At 42.4% G+C, this 20,690-nt stretch overlaps 2 protein-coding genes across 4 annotated transcripts in view; one reads left to right on the forward strand and one right to left on the reverse strand.

Moving 5' to 3' along the window:
- Positions 1–1,361: 1,361 nt before the first annotated feature.
- Hnrnpdl (heterogeneous nuclear ribonucleoprotein D like) lies at positions 1,362–6,071 on the reverse strand. 3 transcript variants are annotated; one of them, XR_006147251.1, is made up of 9 exons: positions 5,619–6,071; positions 4,670–4,838; positions 4,413–4,574; positions 3,936–4,067; positions 3,711–3,825; positions 3,131–3,301; positions 2,772–2,863; positions 2,303–2,407; positions 1,362–1,609 (listed from the first exon to the last, which is right to left on the reverse strand). XR_006147251.1 is itself a non-coding variant. In XM_042678496.1 (8 exons), the coding sequence occupies exons 1-7, from the start codon at positions 6,056–6,058 to the stop codon at positions 2,793–2,795; spliced, it is 1,260 nt and encodes a 419-aa protein (XP_042534430.1). In that variant the 5' UTR covers positions 6,059–6,071; the 3' UTR covers positions 1,362–1,609; positions 2,772–2,792. The 3 variants fall into 3 exon arrangements, 2 of the variants coding, with proteins under 2 accessions (XP_042534430.1, XP_042534431.1); XM_042678496.1 differs by lacking the exon at positions 2,303–2,407; XM_042678497.1 differs by lacking the exons at positions 2,303–2,407; positions 3,131–3,301.
- Positions 6,072–6,883: 812 nt separating this feature from the next.
- Enoph1 (enolase-phosphatase 1) overlaps positions 6,884–20,690 on the forward strand; it is a 28,816-nt gene continuing 15,009 nt past the window's right edge. The window contains exon 1 of the mRNA XM_042678498.1: positions 6,884–7,205. Coding sequence (XP_042534432.1) covers positions 7,122–7,205 — 84 coding nt within the window. The 5' untranslated portion in view covers positions 6,884–7,121. The remainder of the gene's footprint in view (positions 7,206–20,690) is intronic.

The raw sequence follows: 20,690 nt of genomic DNA on the forward strand, positions 1-20,690 counted from the left end.
TTGTAGTTTAAAAAAGTTTTTATTTGATCAGGAAAAAAAAAAAAAGGACAATCTTAATGCCAACTTGTCACCTACTCATAGATTTGAACTTACAAGATTCACTACTCTAGATAACTGCACCTACTAACACAACTTGAAATGGATCTCCCTTCTATTCCCTAAGGTTCCATGTTGAAATAAACAATTCCTTACAATAGCCAACATTGTTACTTGGTCGTAGCAAAACAAGGCCAAAGAAATTTCAACTTGGTAGCCTAGCAAGTACATATATCATTGGAACAAAATTGCAGGGATTAAAATAAAGAAGCAGGTATCAGCATTAACAACTTCTGTGTAATCTAAGATCAACTTTTCTGTATGTAAACACAAATGTCAATCCTAGCATCCTATAGTGGAACATGGAAACTCCCAAGTCCAACTATACTGAATAAAACTGTCAGCCAAATGTACTTTAAAACCTAAAACTTTTGATGCACCAGAAGGTAAGCTTTAATGATACTCATCATGCTTAACCTCATAATCAACAAACTCAAGACTTAAGCATTTTCCCCCCATGGTTCCTCCCTATGTCTGAATACAGAAATGCTTAATTCATGCACTAAATGCACTGAAAGTTACTAGTGTTGACTTTCCCTAAGAACTCAACACAAGCTCCTTGAAATGCCAACTTGGAAACATTTTGTTCATCTGCTGGTGGCTGTGACTTAACTATGTCATTCTGCCAGTACCCCAAATCTCAATCTGTTGACCAAACTATAACGGACAAGTTCATATGTATCTGTCTCTACCAGCTTTATAGTGCTTTTTACAACTTCCATCTGGAGACTTACTTTCATAATTAAATGAACTAGTCATGGTGTTGACTAACCAAATTTTTCCAGCAGACCACTGATCACCCAATGCAATTACTGGAAGTTACATGTGGTGTGCCAGAGAGCTATGAACATGCTATGTCGGTAAAAATTTTTTTTAGGGACTGCTAGGCACTCAGCTACATCCTCAGCCCCAAAGTCCTATTCTTAAAAGAATACAACAGGGCTGGGAATGTGGCTGAGTGGTAAGAGTGCTGTCTGCTGCAAAACTTCTAACCACAATAATATGACTTAAGTTTTCAAGATAGTCTCCAGATAACCAGAGAGGAAAAGAACATTATTTGAATCTTAGTTAACAGGGGGGGAAAAAAATTCAAGCCTGAGTATGGAGAATATACCTAAAAAAATTGGGATCTGAGCAACACTGTGGCTACTTGTTAAGGACCACAGTTCCTTCCTATGGGCCAACTTCCTACAAAATAAACTGCCTTAATTATTGCTTCTTTAAAATTATTTTTTAGTGCTATGTAGTACCTGACGCAGAAACAATCACATAAGGAAGCATTTATTTGAGGTTTAACATGAAATTGTACAAATAAAAGTTTGTATAAACAAATCCACATCGAGTCATAACACATAGCAAAAGACAAACTAAAAACAAAGAAAACTAACTGGCGGCTATATACAGTTGGACACAATTGTGTCTTATACACTAGAAAGTCTTTACAAAATTATCAGATCAACAGAAGACCAATCTTCAATGTAGTCCTGTAAGGTGAGATTTTCTTTAGCATCTCCTAAAAATAAAAACAAAGTACCAATTAGATTTGTGCAATTCTGACAAGCTTTCAAAGGTCCATTTTCATGAATTGTTTTAAGTCCTCACTTTATAGTTTTCTTCAATAATTAAAGATCACGTGCATTTTCATTAGCAAAATCCATTTCGGAAAGCTGAGAAACTCACTTGGAGTTTCCAAATGATGTCAAATTCAAAACTACTCAGAAAAGAATCTGGGAATGCTACTGTCCCATATTCACAGGTTGAACAGATGAAGGCCTACTAGAAGTATCTCTAGTAAACCAAGTAAATAAAATGCTAAAACAATAATTGATTTTGGATAGGTTTACTGTATTACAAAAAAATTAATTTTCTTTGCATGTGATCTTTAACTTATATCCCAGATTTACAAGTTCTTGTTTTGTAGATTTCACTATTAGCTATAAAAAGAAAAAGCAAGCATTAAATCTTAAAGAATGAACACTTAAAATGAGGCTCCACAATTGAAATACAACACTAAACAGAAGACCAAAATGATTAAGCTGTAAAAAGGCATTTATGTACTTTAACTCCTGTAAAAAACCATTTAAGTTAAGTTTATGACACTTAAATCTCCAAAAAGATCTTTTTTTTTTTTTTAAAAAAGAAGCCAAAGTCTGAAGTTTTCCACTTTAATCTTTACGCTGGTACATGAAGTTGGAAGAGACCATACCACAGGACAGCGTTTTCTGGTGTATGCCTTGCGCTCTGCCCGCAACGTGCGACCCCCAGAGATAGACGTGGTCAGGGTGACACACGGCCTGCAATGAAGTTCCCGCTGGCGGGTACAAACAAGGTATAATGTCAGAGTTAGAAGATAACATTCTTGTTTTCCTTAAGTTGTACCCATTTCAGTACTTTACCTGTTAATAGTTTTAAAAAAGTTTTAATTATTCCTCTAGACCTTGTGGTACACAAAACAGAAAAACTTTTAAGTTTTTCTGTAATACTAAAAAAGGTGAGGTAAGACTTTAAAAGTTAAAGATCTATAGACACTTTAGGCAAAACAGACTCATAAAGCAATTAACAAAATTAACAATTTAGTAAAAACAGGCTACATTACATTGTTTTTACTTATTTCATTTGTCTATTGATCTTTAAAGTAAGACACTTCCACTGATTTCTTGTACTCTTATACACACCTGCTTTCTCTAACGTTCTCCTTAGTATGGCTGGTAATTATTTTGGTGATTGCCACCACCTCGAGATGCCTTGCCATAAGTGCTCTGTTGACCTTTTTAGAAAGAAAAATAAAACTTTTTCAGAAAATTTCCTATTAAGGCAGTTCCACACACTTAAACTATCAAATATGTAAAACTCTGCATGCAATAGCCATATGAACTAGTCAGAAACAATAAATTATATTGTTAGTATAATCATCTTAACTGCAATACATTTGAAATGCTTAATAATTTAAATTAAGGCCACATAATTTCAAAATGGCAATCTACTTTTAACATTTAATACCACTGGTTTATGAAGTTAAGATAAATATTCTTACCACTGTAGTCTGCATATCCCTGTCCATATCCATAGTTCCCATAGTTATACCCAGTATAATCATATCCGCCATAGCCACTATAGTTTTGATCACCACCATAGGCACTATTGTAATTTCCATATCCTTGATCATAATAGTTATTAAATCCTTGGTTCCAGTTTTGGCCCTGACCTGAAACAATGCACAATGATTGTTAGGCAATAACTTCTGACCCCCAAGCCTAACAAAAAACCCCAAAACATTCTTGTCCTTTATTCTGCAAAAGTTAAAAGGCAGGAATGGGTTATTTATACTGCAGGGTAGCTACCAGTTGTTTTGGTTTCAGTTAATCCTACCACCATTAAAGATGAAAATGGGTAGGCCCTTCTACTTAAAACAAGGACTCCAAAGGAAATCTATCATGCCATGTTGCTTCTTGCAGTGGTGTTTGTGGTGTCATTATCAAAGTGCCTAATCTCAGTAGGTGTGAAACTAAGTAAGCTCATTCCCACCCCCAACAAGGTAGCATTTTTTGCCATGTTGTGATAGCTTTAATTTCAACAAAGCTTAAACTGGTTATTTCCTAAGAATCAAATCTCACCTCGGCCACGACCCCTAGTACCACCTCTTCCTCCAGCTGCAGCACCTCTTCCTCCTTTTTGTTGTTGCTGTTGCTGCCTATACACTTCCTTGGGCTGGGCAACTTTGATCTCACACTACAAATAAACACAAACAGAATTTTTCACTAACATTCTAAGACTATTTTTCCCTTCTCAAATAGAGAAAACCCTCAAATTTTTCATTTCATGTAATTAAACTGCTTTACCTTCCCAGAACCAATTTGATGATATCTGCTTTCTAACAATTTCTTTACTGGCTCCTCATCTGTATATGTGATAAAGCAAAACCCTCTTCTCTCATTTGTTTTTGTATCCATGGGAAGTTCAATATTTTCAATCTGAAATCAAGATGCATAGTCAAGATCATTCAATAGTGGCAAAAAGTTATCTCCCTGTCTTAGAATGCTACGTGACCTGTCAAGCCTCAATGTTATTCTAATGATTTCTGAGCTTTATGACCAAGCCATAACAACTTAAGTATCTAGAGTATCATGTTACAAGAGATTCCACCAGTTCTTTAAGTCCAGACACTAATTATGAATTACCATTATATTAGAGAAATTTAGAATAGGGTAACTCGAAAAACACCCAGACAGTAATGAATCCTACCACGTGAAACTATTAACTCTAATAGAAATTGGACCAGGGGTGAAAACTTTTTATAAGCACAGCAAACAGCCCACCTCTCCAAAAGCTCCAAAATATTCTTTAATTTGTTCTTCAGAAGTATCTGGGCTCAATCCACCCACAAAAACCTTTTTAGGGGGTTCTTTGCCTTTCAAAGCTTTGGCCCTTTTAGGATCTATCAATTTGCCATCCAGTTTGTGTTCTTTCAGTTCCAAAACCTAGAAGACAAATTTATTTTACGGTGGCAGACACATACAAAACCCAGAATATGCAAGAAACAAAAAAGGAAGCACAACGCAAAACTCACTCCTACCTTATCAACACTAGCAGCATCTTTGAAAAGCACAAACCCAAATCCTCTTGATCTTCCAGTGACTGGATCTGTTTTGATTGTGCAGTCTACAACTTCCCCAAATCGAGACAAATACTCTGTCAGATCTTTCTTGCTCGTATCCCAGCTCAAGCCTCCAATAAACATTTTACTAGGGATAAAAAATTGCTTTTTAAAAAAGTTTAACATTAGCTTTAAAAAAAAAAAAAGACTTCAGCCCTGAAATAAGCAGGGAGTAATTTACACATTCAATCTAACCTCTTAACCTATCACTATACAAACAGATCACAAATCTCAAAGCTCCACCACCTCGAGGTTACTTATTCAAACCGACAAAGTGCTTTCCCAAGGCTGCCATCAGGTACAGTTTTAAAAAGCCCTTAGAATCACACGCGACGGTTCTACCCAGACTCCTTTGGGGGGGGAGGGGGGAGTTCAACTTTTCTACAATGACTCCTCGCGACTCAGGTCCGCTCTGATCCTCAGCTGTCAAAGCCAACGTTCTAGGTAATGCTCTCCAAGGTACCAAGTCGTACCTCCGGGTGCCCAGGCCGAAGTTTGCCCAACTCTCCGAGCAAGCCGTCGGAGCAGAGCAGAAGACACAATGAGGCAGCGGCGGCGGCTGCGGAGAGCGGCGCGGCGGCCCCTCCCCCCCGCGGCGCCTGCGCACTCGGGACCGCGACACCGCCGTCCTCCGCCAACCCCGCCGCGCCCTTCCCCCACCCTCCGCGGGGCTCTCGAGTCACCCCCTTCGTCTCCCCTTTCCTCTCCCCTCCAAGCTTCGTGGAGCCTGGCGGGCACGCGGAAGGTGGACTCGGGAAGAGAATGGGTGCAGCACGCGGCTCCCGAAGAGACCAGGGCGCGCGCGGTGCGCTTTGGGAGGGCAGGGCAGGGAGAGGAGCTGGGGGGGTGGGGGGAAAGCGTGGGGTACCCGTCATCCTGCTGATTCTTGCTCGCGTTGATTTTGGATCCCTCTGCGAACTCCTCTATGTTGCTGTACTCGTTCATGTCCTCCATGGTGGCGGAATGGTCGGTCGGAGGGTGGTGGCGCGTAGTCCGGCTGGCGGCGGCGGCGGAGCGTTGTATGGAGCTAGATTTAAAATGGCGGCGGAAGAGATCCGGGCGCCGCCTGCGCCCTCCCTTTATAGCCGCCCCGCCCGCCAATCGGGAGGGCGGCTGGGCGGTGACGTGGCGCGGGGTCCGCCGCGCCCCCTGCCGGGCGGAACTGGAAGCGAGCGAAGGGAGGAGCGGGGCCAGCTGCCGGGGCGCCCGCGGCCGCCAATGGGAGAGGCTGCGGGAGGCGAAGGGAGCGGGAGCTGAGGGGAACAATGGCGGCGGCGGCACATGGGAAAGCCGGGGCGGGACCTCCATCGTGGCCCTCCCGGTGAGGAGCGAGGTCGCGCGGGGGGGAGTGGGGGGGAAGTTGAGGGATGGCGGGGTTGGGACGGAAGAACCGGAGGCGAAAACCCCCGGGGAGGGCTGGAAATCCCGAGCAGCGCCGTGGCAGGACCACAGTCCCTCTTGCCTGGAAATCGCCTTTGTCTCTGGCGTCCGATCCGACCCACTCCTCTACCGTTCACCCCCCTGCTCTTTTGCGCCCTCGGTCTGCCCCAGGGCGGAGCTGCTGCTGTCGGCTTAGCACCGTGGCCGGCTGCTCCAGGAAAAGGACCGCGCTAGGCGCGAGCGGCCGGGACGGCGAGCGCGGCCGTGCGCCGCGCGCACGCGTGTTTGTTTCCCGCGAACAGAAACCAGCCGCACAGGAAGCGGGCGCGCGGCGGCCCCTCCGGGCGGGGGCGCCTCTTCCGCCGCCGCGGCCGCCGCCGCCGCCTCAGGGAGTGCGGCCGCGAGCCCGGCCCCGCACGGTGGAGGGCGGGGGCGGGGTCAGCTTACTGTAAGATTCAAAAGTCTAGGCGTAGGGCGGGGGAGGGGCACTCACGTCCCCGGCGCGCCACTCGGGTGGCTGCTCCCGTCTGCACGTGCTGGGGGGGTGGGGGGGGCCGGCTCTCCCGCTGGCTGCACCCAGACTGCGCAAGGCACGCGCACGCGGCTCCCGCGTTCGCTTCTTTGTTCCCGCCCACGCGAGATCCCAGTGGACGGATCGCGTACGGGTCCTACCGGCGGCCAATCGGCAGTGAGGCCCCGGGCTGCCCCGCCCCGCCCCCTCGGAACCGGAGAGCCCCGCCCACCCGCTGCCCACGTGGTTCGGGCCTGCGGCTCCTCGCTGCTCCCGGTGCAGAACCTTGGGCGGCCGGCTTTCCGCTTGCACGTCCGTGGAGGTGCTGTGTCCTGAGCGCCCGGGTTCCCTCGCTGCCGCCAGCTTCAGTATTGTTTGCGGGGCTTTTCTGAAGGCCAGGAAGGTTCTGAGGCGCTGCTGGCGCCGTCCTTCGCCCTCCCGACCCGCAGGCCGATTCCCGTGGTAGCATCCGGTAGGGAAATGGTCGTGCTTTCGGTGCCTGCCGAAGTCACTGCGATCCTTCTAGATATCGAAGGTACCACAACCCCGATTGCTTTCGTAAAGGTGAGGGGCGGAAGGGAGCGGAGAAGTCGTTTGCGTTTGGGTGCAATTGGAAACGAATTCTGTTTAATGACTGCGGACTTTGTCTTGGAGGCCCGCGGTCTGGGAGAGGCGTTGTGGGCTCCAGGACCTGTGGAACGGGGAGGAGGAAGTGGCGAGGCTGCGGAGCGCGCAGGGTGGCGTCCGTGCTTCCCCAGGCACCATCTTTTCTCCCACCTCCGTCCTTGCTCTGGTTACACGCAGATGGGTAGGAAGAAATGGAAGTGATTGAAAGGAAAAGACTGACGGGGCCAGGTCAGCAGGAGCGAGGTGGGGGTGATGCGGGCGTCCATCGCCTGGCAGATGGGCTCCCTGTTGCTCCCCCAGCCAAGATGACAGCCTCGATTCTGTGCCTTTTGAGTTCTAAGCTCTCAAAATAGCCTAGGACGTTGCACTAGAAAGATTGCTCTTCGACTTCCCACCCCTGCTAGGAGCCGAACTGCACACTTCATTTTCCTCATCTGTGCTCTGGTCCACAGCACTGATTTCTGGACCCATAGGCCACCTCTAGATTACGTTTATTTTCCTTAGAAAGTCATACAAGCTTGACGCTTTTATCCTAAGCATGCCTCTGGTTAATGAACACTTGTGCAGACCTAATTCACAGGCTTACAGCTTTGTCGTGCAGCAGGCATTTTGTTTTGTTTTTGTTGTTTTCTGTTTGCCTATCTGAATAAAGATAGATAAAGTGTTATCTACAGATGCTTCTGTAGAGGTCAAGAGATGTAGGGGAAAAATTCATTCACCAAGCAACTAGGCAGCCTGAGTTTTAAATTTAGTTTAAAAAAAAAAATCTGTGAGTAGAGCTGGAAATGTAGTTTAGTTGTAGAATGCTTGCCTAGCATGCATGAAGCCCTGGGTTTGATTCCTCAGTACCACATAAACAGAAAAGGCTGGAAGTGGCGCTGAGGCTCAAGTGGTAGAGTACCAGCCTTGAGCAAAAGAACAGGGACAGCACCCAGGCCCTGAGTTCAAGCCCCAGGACTGGCAAAAAAACCCCCAAAAACTAACAAGATCTGTGAATAAATTTCTGTATGTAAGTTATAGCATAAAGTCCATATACACTTTTCAAAATCCAGATATGTCAACTACTTTAAAATTTTACAGAAGAATCACTGTATCTTGTCACCTTAGTGAGAGTTCTGAAGAAATCCCAGACCTTTTATCCCCAAATTTGTAATCACAAACTTGGGAAAAGTCTGGAAAATTTTAGGATCACTCATATGCTATTAATGGATTAACTTTTTATTGTTGCAATAGAGCAACTATTATCTATTGACTTGATTGTTGCAATAGAACAACTGTTAACAGAAGCATAAAGATTCCTGATTTTTGTGATTTACAGTTAGCAGCCTACTCACTCTGATGTTTTGCTGTCTTCTCAGGAGACCAGCAGTATCTGGAGACAGCAGAAGTAGGGATGTAACTTTAACTATGGGCCATTCTCAATTGATGCCTCATACAAATCATTTTTATAACAGCATGATCTTCTTCCCCAGCCTTTTTCTCCCTTATGTTTTCTGTTAGAGACTGAGCCACTTCTTGTAATCCTTGTGGCAGTTATTCTGAAATCTGAGGGAAAAAAATGTCCTAGTGACCTAAATCAATTACTTGAGTTTGACACTAGATTATGTGCTCTGAGAAAACGATTAAAGGAATCTTCCCCCCTCACCCCCCCTTTGGCCTGGGCTTTGAACTTGGCCTGGGCAATGTCCCAGAGCCATTTTTTGTGCTCAAGAGCACTCTACTACTTGGGCTGTCGAATAGCAATCCTCAGATCCCAACCTCCTGAGTAGCTAAGATTACAGTTGTGAGCCACTGGCACCCTGCTGAAGCAGTCTCTCACTTGTGTAAGCTACTCCGAAAGCTGAGATAGGAGGACTGTGAGTTGGAAGCCAGCCTGGGCAACATAGTAGTTGTCTCCAACATAAATAAATAGTTAAGCATTTAGTTAAATGTTAATTACTACTGTTTGGTTTGCTCTACTGGGGTTTGAACTCTATTCTCTACCACATGAGCTGGTCCTCTAGCTATTCTTTGGTCTTGGATTGTACCCTGGGTTGGCCTGGAATTTAGGATCCTTTTGACTTAGTGCTTAGATTACAGAAGCGCACCACCATCCCCAGCCTTAACTATTTGTAATCTATTATTATTTTTTTGCACATGAATGTATCAAAACCAGTATTTCAGAAACTACACAAATAAGAATGTTAGGTCTGTGGATATTTATGGTAATTATGCAAAAAGAATTTCATTAAATGCAGGTTCTGAACATGTTGAACTGGGCGTCTTCTTGGCATGACTTCTCAGAAGCCTCTGTCTGGTCTCCATATTCATAAATACTTTGTGGCTGTTAAAAGAGTGTCATCTCAGCAAGGCTCCTAGGTACTCATGAAGCTGACATCTGTATGGTTTGAAGCCAGCCAGGACAGGGAGAAGGGAGGTCCATAGTCTCTTACTCCAATTAACTACCATTTAAAAGCCAGAAAAGTGGAGCTGTGGCTAAAGTGATAGAGGGCTAGCCTTGAGCAAAAAAGTACAAGGACAGCACCCAGGCCCTGAGTCCAAGCCCCCAGGACCAGCACAAACAAAAAGTATCATCTCATGAGTTTACTTGAAAGAGAAACTCTTAGTAGAGAATCTCAAGGGCTATTTTGTTTTGCACATTTTAAAGAGATAATTAAATGATATCTTCAAAGTTGTAGGCATGGAGATGGGAGTTGAAAAGTGTTGTCAGCGTTATTAGTCAGAGTCAGATGTGTGAACTTGTCCTGTTGCCTGTGGAATGATGGAGGAAAATGCTGAGTACTGTATACATGAGAAATGTTTGACTCATCCTTGAAAACTGAGGTGTATGCACAATTTTATGAAGGCTGTAAAAAGCTGAACCACATATGCCTGGGATTTCAATTTATCTTATTCAGAAACTCTTTAATGGTCTTACTTTCTTACTTAACCTTTACAATGGGCTACTGTGTGTGTACATTTGTGTGTAAGAGAGAGAGAGACAACTTTTCTTTGGCTGATGTGTTGATTAAATTATAGTTGATATGAGGGCACTAAGGCCATAAAAATAATAAAAAAAAGATAAAAGTACACATTAACAAACTTTAAGAAGGTGAGGGTATGGCTCAAGAGATAGAGCAAAAAAACCTAATGCTTGAACAAAAAAAGCCAAGTGAGAGCACAAGGCTCTGAGTTCAAGACCCAGAGCCAGCATCAAACAAAACAAAACAAATTCAGTTTACATTATCTTTTTTCCCCTGAATTTGTTTTTAAAAACTAATAAGGTCCAATATTAAATAATGTGCTTAGAATAGAAAATAGAATTGAAACTCTGGAAAACCAGAAAAAAAGAGAATTGAGAAACTGTCCTGGAATTCTGGCATTCATTATGGGGTTTTTGTTGCTGTTGTCATTCATAGAGCTTGATCTCAGGGCTTGGGTATTGTCCTTGAGCTTTTGTGTTCAAAGCTAGCCCTCTACCACTTGAGCTACAGCACCATTTAGTTTTTGTGGTGGTTAACTGGAGATAAAGTCTCATAGACTTTCCTGCCAGGCTAACTTTGAACTGTGATTCTCAGATCTCAGTTTCCTGAGTAGCTAGGATTACAATGTGTGAGCCACTGACACCCAGCTTCATTATGTTTTTAGGAAAAAGTTTCTACATGAAGAAAAGTGTTCCTTGAAGTTATTTACAGCTTATCCTATGTCACACCTTCTGGCAAGGTATTACAGGAATTAAACAAGTATCTTTTTTATTTCACCACCTTTGCTAATTTGCATTGTGAATCCACTAATTCCCTTGAATCCCTTAGCTCAAGGAAAAGTTTAGTCATGTCCTCATCATCTTCCATAAGAAGTGGTGTGGGATAAGTACTTGCAGGCACAAGTTACAGAACAGCCTAGGGGATAAGTCAGAAACATGCCTGAACCTGCAAAGACCACCACCAGGGTTGGAGATTTAGGCTGTGCATCAAAGATTGTGTTCTTGTTTTCCTTTGACCAGTGATAGACCGTGACAAGTGTACGTGTAGATTGTGATTAATATATAGCTATTCTTTGGGTTATTTTTCTGAATCACTGCTTAGTAAACAAATATTTGTTTTTGTGCTAGTGCTAGGGCTTGAATTCAGGGTCTTGAGTTCTGTCACTTAGTTTTTTAAAGCTAGCACTCTGCCACAACTCTTCATCTGGCTTTTTGGTAGTTAATCAGAAATAACTGTCTCAGGGACTTTCCTGCCCAGGCTACCTTCTAACCACAATCCTCAGATCTCCGTTTCCTGAGTAGCTGGGAGCTACCATGCCCAGACAAGGAAATTTTCTGTGATCACAAAGGAGAGGTCTATAAATCTGAATAACAATATGTCACTTTTAACTTTTGACTTCAACAATCTGAAAATTCCTTCAAATGCTTCTCACATACACTTAGTTGCTGCTTGCATACCTGCATATTCAGATAGCTGTTACTTAGGATAAAGACTTAGACTTAGTGGTTCAGGGCTGGGAAGTTGGCTCAATGGTAGAGCGCTTGCCTTGCATGCCTGAGGCCCTGGGTTCGATTCCTCACACCACATAAGAAAAAAGCTGGAAGTGACGCTGTGGCTCAAGTGGTAGAGCACTAGCCTTGAGCTGAAGAGCTGAGGGACAGCGCCCAAGCCCAGAGTTCAGGCCCCACGACCGGATCCAAAAAAAAAAAAGACTTAGTGATTCACTGGAAACAAACTCTACCAATAGAAGTATTTGCATTTTTTCCCCTTCTGCTTGAGCAGAAGCTACTAGATTGCCATTCTGTGCTTACTGAGCTCTATTTTATAACTGTTATAGTTACTTCAAATCTTTGTTGGTGGCATATACCTGTGTTCATATGGGGCTGGGTGCTAGTGGTTCACATCTGTAATCCTAGCTATACAGGAGGCTGAGATACACAGGATCATGGTTTGAAATCAGCCTGGGCAGAAAAGTCCACTAGATTTTGTCTCCAAAATAAGTAACAAAAAGCAAGGCCAGAAGTATGACTTAAGTGGTAGAGCACTAGCTGTGAGCAAGGAAGCCTAGTGATCGCCAGGCTCTGAGTTCAAAGACAGGTCCTGCCAAGAGAGCTCCTCTGGTATTGCACTTTCTCTTGGAAAAGTTTCCTCTTTTATATATGAATGTACCTTAGTAATGCTGGACTTTGCTGGTTCTTATTTCTAAATTCCTTTGTCAGCGAGCAGTTGCTCACTACTACACTGTTGGTGGGAATGTAAACTTGTTCAGCCACTCTGGAAAACAGTATGGAGGTTCCTTAAAACACTAAACATAGGCTGGGTGCCAGTGGCTCACGCCTGTCATCATAGCTACTTATGAGCCTAAGATCTGAGGAGCATAGTTCAGAGCCAGCCTGGCTCAAGCTGTGGCTCAAGTGGTAGAGCACTCCCCTTGAGCTGAAGAGCTGAGGGACAGTGCCCAAGCACAGTTCAAGCCCCAAAACTGACAACAACAACAACAAAAAACCTAAATATAGAGTTTCCCTATGACCCAGCAATCTCACTCTTGGGCATTTACCCAAATGACAACAACCAGGCCACACTAAAGCCACCAGCACAACCATGTTAGTTGCAGTATTGTTTACTATAAGATAGAAAATCATCCCAGATGCCCATCAGTGGATGAATGTATCAAGAAACTGTGGTGTATATACACAATGGAATTCTATGCTTCCATCAGAAAGAATGGCATTGCCCTATTTATAAAGAAATGGAAAGACCTAGAAAAATTATATTAAGTAAAATAAGCCAGACCCAGAGAAACATAGGCTGCATGGTTTCCCTCATTTGTAATAATTAGAGTGCGCCTATAAATCTACAAGTAAACCAAGTGGACAGTAAAAGACAAATATTTGCACTTGGACATAATTAAACTGTACTGTAAATATTCACACAGTGAGAATAAAGGAGGAGATCACAAGGACTCATAAAATGAGTGTTTAGAGATGACCTCCAAGAAATGGAAATGAGTTTTTTATTGTACTGTTTGTGGTTCTCCCCGCCCTGCTCCCTGCTTTGGCTTATTCCCTTTTGTCCCTGTTTTTGATTTACGTACACTTTGTCTTGTATATTACGTTTATATGATTTGGGGAGCAGAAGGGAAAGACAGAAATAGTGGGACAAGGGGTGAACTAATTCAGCAGTGATAGTCACTGGACACTATGTTGGGAATAAACTATACACTTTGTGGGGTGAGGGGAAAACTGGGAGAAGATGAGGGAGGAGGTGACACAGTTCAAAAAGAAATGTACTCGGGCTGGGAAGGTGGCTCAGTGGTAGAGCGCTTGCCTTGCATGCCAGAGGCCCTGGGTTCAATTCCTCAGCACCACATAAGCAAAAAGAAAAAAGCCGGAAGTGGCGCTGTGGCTCAAGTGGTAGAGTGCTAGCCTTGAGCTGAAGAGCTGAGGGACAGCGCCCAGGCCCAGAGTTCAGGCCCCATGACCGGACCAAAAAAAAAAAGAAATGTACTCATTAGCTGACTTATGTAACTGTAACCCCTCTGCGTATCACCTTTACTATATATCTGTATATCTATGTTTATATAGATATAGAGATATTTAAAAAGCAGTTGCTCATATTTGTGCAGGTTCACTGCTGGTCCATTTGTCTGTGAATGCCAGGGACAGGCTATTTTGATAGAATTTTTTTTTTTTTTTTTTTTTTGGGTCTGGTCATGGGGCCTGAACTCTGGGCCTGGGCGCTGTCCCTCAGCTCTTCAGCTCAAGGCTAGAGCTCTACCACTTGAGCCACAGTGCCAGTTTCGACTTTTTTCTTTTTGCTTATGTGGTGCTGAGGAATCGAACCCAGGGCCTCAGGCATGCAAGGCAAGCGCTCTACCACTGAGCCACCTTCCCAGCCCTTTGACAGAATTTTGTATTGAAATCTGTGACAATAAAATTATTGCTGAAAGTCATAAAAGGACACATAATGAAGAGAAAATATATCATGTTCCTAGACTGAAGAACAGGACTACTTCCAAGAAATCGTATCAATTTGCTGGAAAAGTGGCTTAGTGGTAGTAGAGTATTTGCCTAACATGCTTGAAGCCCTGGGTTCACTTCCTCAGTACCACATAAACAGAAAAAGCCAGTGTTGAGAGCCCTGCAGGGAGTCTCTCTGCATGATAAGCTTGACTATCTCGCTGGAACATCTCTCAAGGCTATTTACAGAATTTGGTCTTTGCATCCTGCCCCAAACAAAGACCAGGTAGCTGCTATCGACCACCTTTTCACATTGCCCTAAGCAAGCATCCTGCAGCTGCTACGCCCAATGAAAAAGCTTCCTTATTCTAAGCATATAAATATCCCTGTGTGAAAAATAAAATTTGGCAGCTTGATCAGAATCCTTGTCTTGCTGTCCTTCTTCGTGTCTCTTGTCCCTTCATTCCTTCTCGCTTAGGTTCACTGCCCTGGTTGAAGTCCTGCGGGTCGGGACAAGCCAGAAGTGGTGCTGTGGCTCAAATGGTGGAGTACTAGCTTTGAGCAAAAGAAACTCAGGGACAGTGCCCAGGCCCTGAATTCAAGCCCCAGCACTGGCAAAAAAATAAAAAATAAATCTATCAGTTCAGTTTCCTTAAGAGCCAAAATTACTAAATGACAACATAACTTTAAAATTCTTCTGGAAATATGAACACAAAACTACAAAGAAGCAGGTTTATGACTCTCCCCAAAATGGAGAAAAGAGGAATCTTTCTCTTACATGTGTGCATTTGTGCATGCATGTGTACTCATGAGCACTCGTGCTAGTACTGGGGCTTGAACTCAAGGGCCTCATGCCTCCTCTAGAGCTCTACCACTTGAGTCATGTCCCCATTTCTGCTCTTTTTTTGCCAGTCCTGGGGCTTGAACTCAGGGCCTGGGCACTGTCCCTGAGCTTCTTTTGCTCAAGGCTTGTACTCCATCAGTTGAGTCACAGTGCCACTTCCAGCCTTTCCTGTTTATGAGGAAACGAACCCAGGGCTTCATGTATGCTGTGCAAGCACTCTTACCACTAAGCCATATGCCCATCCCACTTTTGGCTTTTTATTTGTTAATTGGAGATGAGAATCTTGGATTTGTCTGTCTAGGCTAGTTTAGAACTTTGATTCTCACATCTCTAGCTCCTTAGAATCTAGGATTATAGGTGTGGCCTACTGGACCTGCTCACATTACCTTTTGTTGATACTTTGAAATTAAATTGAGCTTTTCTTTGAGTGTTTGATTCCCCAGTAGTTTTACTTTGAAAGTCAAATATTGCTGGAAATTACCATTGAAGTGCCCTTAAGAAGTTCATTCTCTTTGGAGACTGTCCATCTTCAGGTAAATCAGATTCAGCCAGTTTTTCCTCTGTTTTTTCCCCTTGAGTATCAGATGAGGTTGTTTAGGGCGTAGGTGATGAAAATGAACATGATGTCACCGTTGGCCTCACACTGAGTTTTTCACCCTGTAAGAGACACTGGGCACTGAATTACCTTCACTGGGTAGAAGAGTAGACAGATTGGTGAGACTATTAATTAAAATTCAATGTGTATGTGATTCATGTAAGTATGAATGATACAATACCAGCAATCCAGGGTATTTTAAGAGTTTCTTGGTTTGAGAGGTACTGTTTTCTGTTTAGCCTGTTGCTATGTCAGGTTACTCCTGATAAGGAAAAGCAATGAATGTTGTTGATGTTGATGTTGTTTTTGCTTTTGCCAGTTTTGGAGCATGAACTCAAGGCTTGGGCACTATCCTTCAGCTCAAGGCTAGCTCTCTACTCCTTGAGCCACAGCACCACTTCCGGGTTTTTCTGTGTATGTGGTCCTAAGGAATTGAACCCAGGGCTTCATGCATGCTAGGCAAGCACTCTACCACTAAGCCACATTCCCAGCCCACAATGAATGGTTTTAATTATCAGTTGTTTTCAGAGTCATAGGATTTTCTGATTTCTAGAACAGAAAGCATTCCCAGCTAGAATCATTTAGTGAATGTTGGCAACCAATTAATTTCTCCTAGGAGTATTTGAAGCCTGGAGAGATGTGCTGTGGGATCATCACAGTTGGTTGTGAGTTCCTTCCATGTTTCACTGCTGCTCTCTCCTCAGTGCTGTCAGCTCTATTCTTCATGTCAGGACTTGTACCTCTGCAGGTTTTCCCCCCACTTCTGACTTCGACTCTTTACAGTGGTGATCTAACAGTTTTTGGTCATGTACATTGCCAGAATTACAGCAGGCATGACCAATATAAATTAAAAATACAAATTACTTAGTTTTGGAGTGAATTGAAGTTTTTAAAAAATTTAATTTATCATTATTATTATTGTGCATATGTGCATGCTGGTCCTGGGACTTGAATTCTTGCTAAAAATAAAGCAAAAAGGGCTGGAAACATGGTTCACCTGGTAAGTTTATATATCTTTTCCTTGTAGCGTCTTGACCCAGAGAGAAAGAACCTTTGGATTTTGTTTCTTTATACCTGGAAATACTATTTTGTTCAACAGTTTGCTTTGTAACCTCTTTTATTTCTTAGAAAATATGATCTGTCTGTCTGTCTGTCTATCTGGGGCTTGAATTTAGGGCCTCATGTTCTCACTTGGCTTTCTCATTCAAGGCTGGTGGGCTTTCTCATTCAAGGCTGGTGCTCTGTCACTTGAGTCATACCACCACTTACACACTTTTGCTGGTGAATTAAGAATGTTGAGGATTATCTGCTCCTGAGGGCTATGAATCAGGATCTTCAGATTTCAGGGTCTTAAGTAGCTGTGATTATAGATGTGAATGAGTGGTATTATTTATCTATTTACTTATCATTATTATGTGTGCCAGTCCTGGGGTTTGAACTCAGGGTCTGGGTGCTGTCCCTGTGCTTTTTTGCTCAAGGTTCGCGCCCTATATCATGAGCCACAGCTCCACTTCTGGCTTTTTGGTAGTTAATTGGTTAAGAGTCTCACAAACTTTCCTGCCTGAGCTGGCTTTGAATGGTGATCCTCCAATCTCAGCCTCCTGAGTAGGTAGAATTACAGAAGTGACTCACTGGCCTCCAGCTGAGAATATGATTTATTTTTAAGAACCATTAAGCCACTTTAATTTTCCTTTGCTTTTTATTCTCTGGAGTTAATGAAATAGTAGCTCACTAATACTGCCTTTGTATTATTTAAGGTCTTCAATACTATGAATCGTGTGCTGAGTGGTTTCATTCCCTTTGAAGACTTAAAATCATGTCTTTAAATAGGTGTACTTTGAAGTATTGTTCTTTGGGGAAAATCTTTTATTACCCATTTTCTTCAAAGGGAACTTAAGTGAATATTACAAAACAATTTTATTTATATTAATTCTATGATTTTCTCATTGATATAACTACTTGACCAAAAAGAACATCTGTATTTTGACTTCTAAACATTTATGAGGATCTAAACATTCTAAACATTTATGGATCTTAAAAACTTCTAATATATGTATTTTTTATTGTAAAGATACTGTACAGAGGGGTTACAGTTAACACGAGCAAGGCAATGATTCTATTTCCTATCCAGCATTGTTACCCCCTCCTTTGTTTTTCCCCTACCCTCCCTTTCCTCCTCACCTCCCCAACTCTGCCCTCCCCTTCCAGATCTTAAAAACTTTTGCAGCGGGGCTAGGAAGGTGGTTCAGTGGTAGAGTGCTTGCCTTGCATACATGAGGCCCTGGGTTTGATTCCTCAGCACCACATAAGCAGAAAAAGCTGGGAGTGGTGCTGTGGCTCTAGTGCTAGAGTGCTAGCCTTGAGCTAAAGAGCTGAGGGACAGCATCCAGGCCGAGTTCAGGCCCCACGACCGACAAATAAACCAAAAACCTTTGCAGTACTTAATAAACCTCTTTCTGAAAGCTGCTATTGAGCTTTGAAGAGTGATAGAAATTGCTGTTTGCATAGTATCCCCTTCATTGTTTAGAGGAATTTAATCACAGTCCTTGAAAGGCAAACACTCTCCACTTATTCCTCTTTTTGTTATACGTACTACTTTCCTTCCCCTTAGGTGCCCTGGAAGATAGATTTGTTGAATACATGGTTAGTTGTAGCTCTTTTTTTATACTACAGGATTTTGAAATGGTCTATAAATAGATTATAACTGAAGTAAATTACAATTATTACGGTGAAGTGTTCACTGGAAGGATTGTATAATAAATGCTAGCTTCTTTTTCTTATTCTTTTATTAAAGAGTTAAGGATGGAGCCCAAGGCCTGATACATGCCAGGCCTCAGTCCTAGTACTTTGAAAAGTGTGTTATAGAGCATGCATATGAATATCGTAATACATGCTAGGCAATGATATAATTATTGGCATTTTTAGAAGGAACCTAAAGGCATTGTATTTATCTTATTTAGAAAGAAATTTGATAAGTGTGTTAAAAGATGGGATAAAAATTTCACAATTTATTAATTGTACTATGTGCTTTTATGCTATGTTATATAACACTTGCACTAAAATAGAACAACCTAAATTGTTGGTCCCAAGTAATACAAATATTCTAGATGTTTAGCTATTTTACTAAGCTTTGGCTATATTGCTTTTATGTGTTTACTCAGTACAGAACTTTATTGGATGATCAGTAATTGTAATGTCCAACTTCTGAAGCTTTCTTCAGAAGTTCAGAGTTGTCTGAAACCTTGAATCCTTTAATCTGTGAGTTCTTTGACAAGTGTCTGGCACTTGGTAAGCTTTAGTCATGTGATTATATTGTTAGGGTTTAGATCTTAACTGGCCCCCATAGCCTTATGTGTTGAAGGCTTGGTTCCTGTCTGATACACTACCAGGAGGTGGTAGAAGCTTTGTATTTGGAGGAAATGTCATTGGGCACATGCCCTTGAAGAGGGGATTTGGGGACCCTGGCCTTTTCTTCTATCTTTGCTTCCTGGCTGCGAGAGTGCCATATACACCTTGCCACAGTCCCCAAGTCACTGAGCCAAGTGATCTTGTGTACCCGAACCTCTGAGCTAAAATATGCTTTACTTCCATTAAGTGTTATCATCTCAGGTGTTTTGTCACAGGAGCACAGAGCTGATCAACATAAGTGAGTTTGTGGTTGATGTTCTGGGTTCCCTGCTATTATTTGTTACTAGAGCTATAGAGGAGCCTAGTCCACTTTAAAGGACTGTCTTAAAGAATATACTAAGTGACAGTTTAGCATTTTCCCATAGACTATCTCTAATGATGTCGATGATTGCCTGTGCAGCCAGGGATGATTCCCTGTATAGCCAGGGAAGAAAAATTGGCCCAGTGAGTATAAGTTTCCTGAAGATAGCTAGCAAGAGGCAGAAGTCTGACCCCAGCCTGGGTTGCTACTTCGAGTCTGCATTCAACAAAAGTCTTTCCAACAGAAGATAAGGACCTGGAAATGATTTCAAGGTGCTTCTTGAGTTCTTCTTAGAACCATCCAGCTTCTTAGAAGCTTCTTAGAAGCTGGATGTCAGATATGAGACTCAGATTACATTTATTTTTTTTATAACCTTTTTATAACTTTCGACTACTTCATCTCTTAAGAGGATCACTATACTCCAGGAGGGATTTTAGTTGCTGTGAGTTGGGGCACGGGAAGAAGATAACTAGTTAAGAAAGAAGCAAGTGTAGGATAGAGGATCAGAACTAGCTTGTTTCAATTGTACAATATTTTGAATTGGCAAAAATAAAGGTTTCTATAATGGTATGTTTCCACCACCAAGATGAATTTTGATACTAGGTTTCAGGTCCTGGTTTAAAGAAATACATCATCATACTTAAATCTGAGGTCCTGAATAATCTCTTCTGTATTAGAATGGTACTTATACATTAGAGTTTATATTCATGTTGATAAGTATCTCAGATGTAACTTAAAAATGTTAGTTTTTAAGTGCTATGTAATATATATATTATATATAACACATACATGTATATTACATATATATAACATGTATGTGTTTATACATAACATGTGTTTATATATATGTATATACAGTCTGTGTGTTTTGGGTAGTACTGGAGTTTGAACCCAGCTTTGCATTCTGGTTTGGTTTGCTCATGGCTTGGCTGATACTCTATTCATTTGAACCACACCTCTAGACTGGCTTAAATTTTTTAAAAAAGTAGTTGTAAAAAGGAGTTGCCATTTAACAAAGCATTTTATGAATCTATGAATTTTATATCTTGATCGGTTTCACTCCTTTCAACATTCTCAGCCATCCTACCTACTCCTTCCCTTCTTAATTTTGTAGGCTGTACATTGGATTCTTGTCTTCATTTTCCCCCTCCTCTTTATTCTAGACTGGCTTTTTTTTCCTGTTTTTTTGTTTCGTTTTTTTAAAAGATGGAGCTGTGTGAATTCTGCCCTAGCTGGCTTTGAACTTCAATCCTTCAAATATCGCCCTCCTGAATAACTAGAAGTGTACTTGTGAGCTACTGGGGCCTTGCCAGAAATGTAAACTTTTTGACCAAAGAGGGCCTGAAGGTGTA

This window comes from Dipodomys spectabilis, unplaced genomic scaffold (genome assembly GCF_019054845.1).
Source record: "Dipodomys spectabilis isolate Male_0828 unplaced genomic scaffold, ASM1905484v1 ptg000043l, whole genome shotgun sequence".
NCBI lineage: Eukaryota > Metazoa > Chordata > Mammalia > Rodentia > Heteromyidae > Dipodomys > Dipodomys spectabilis.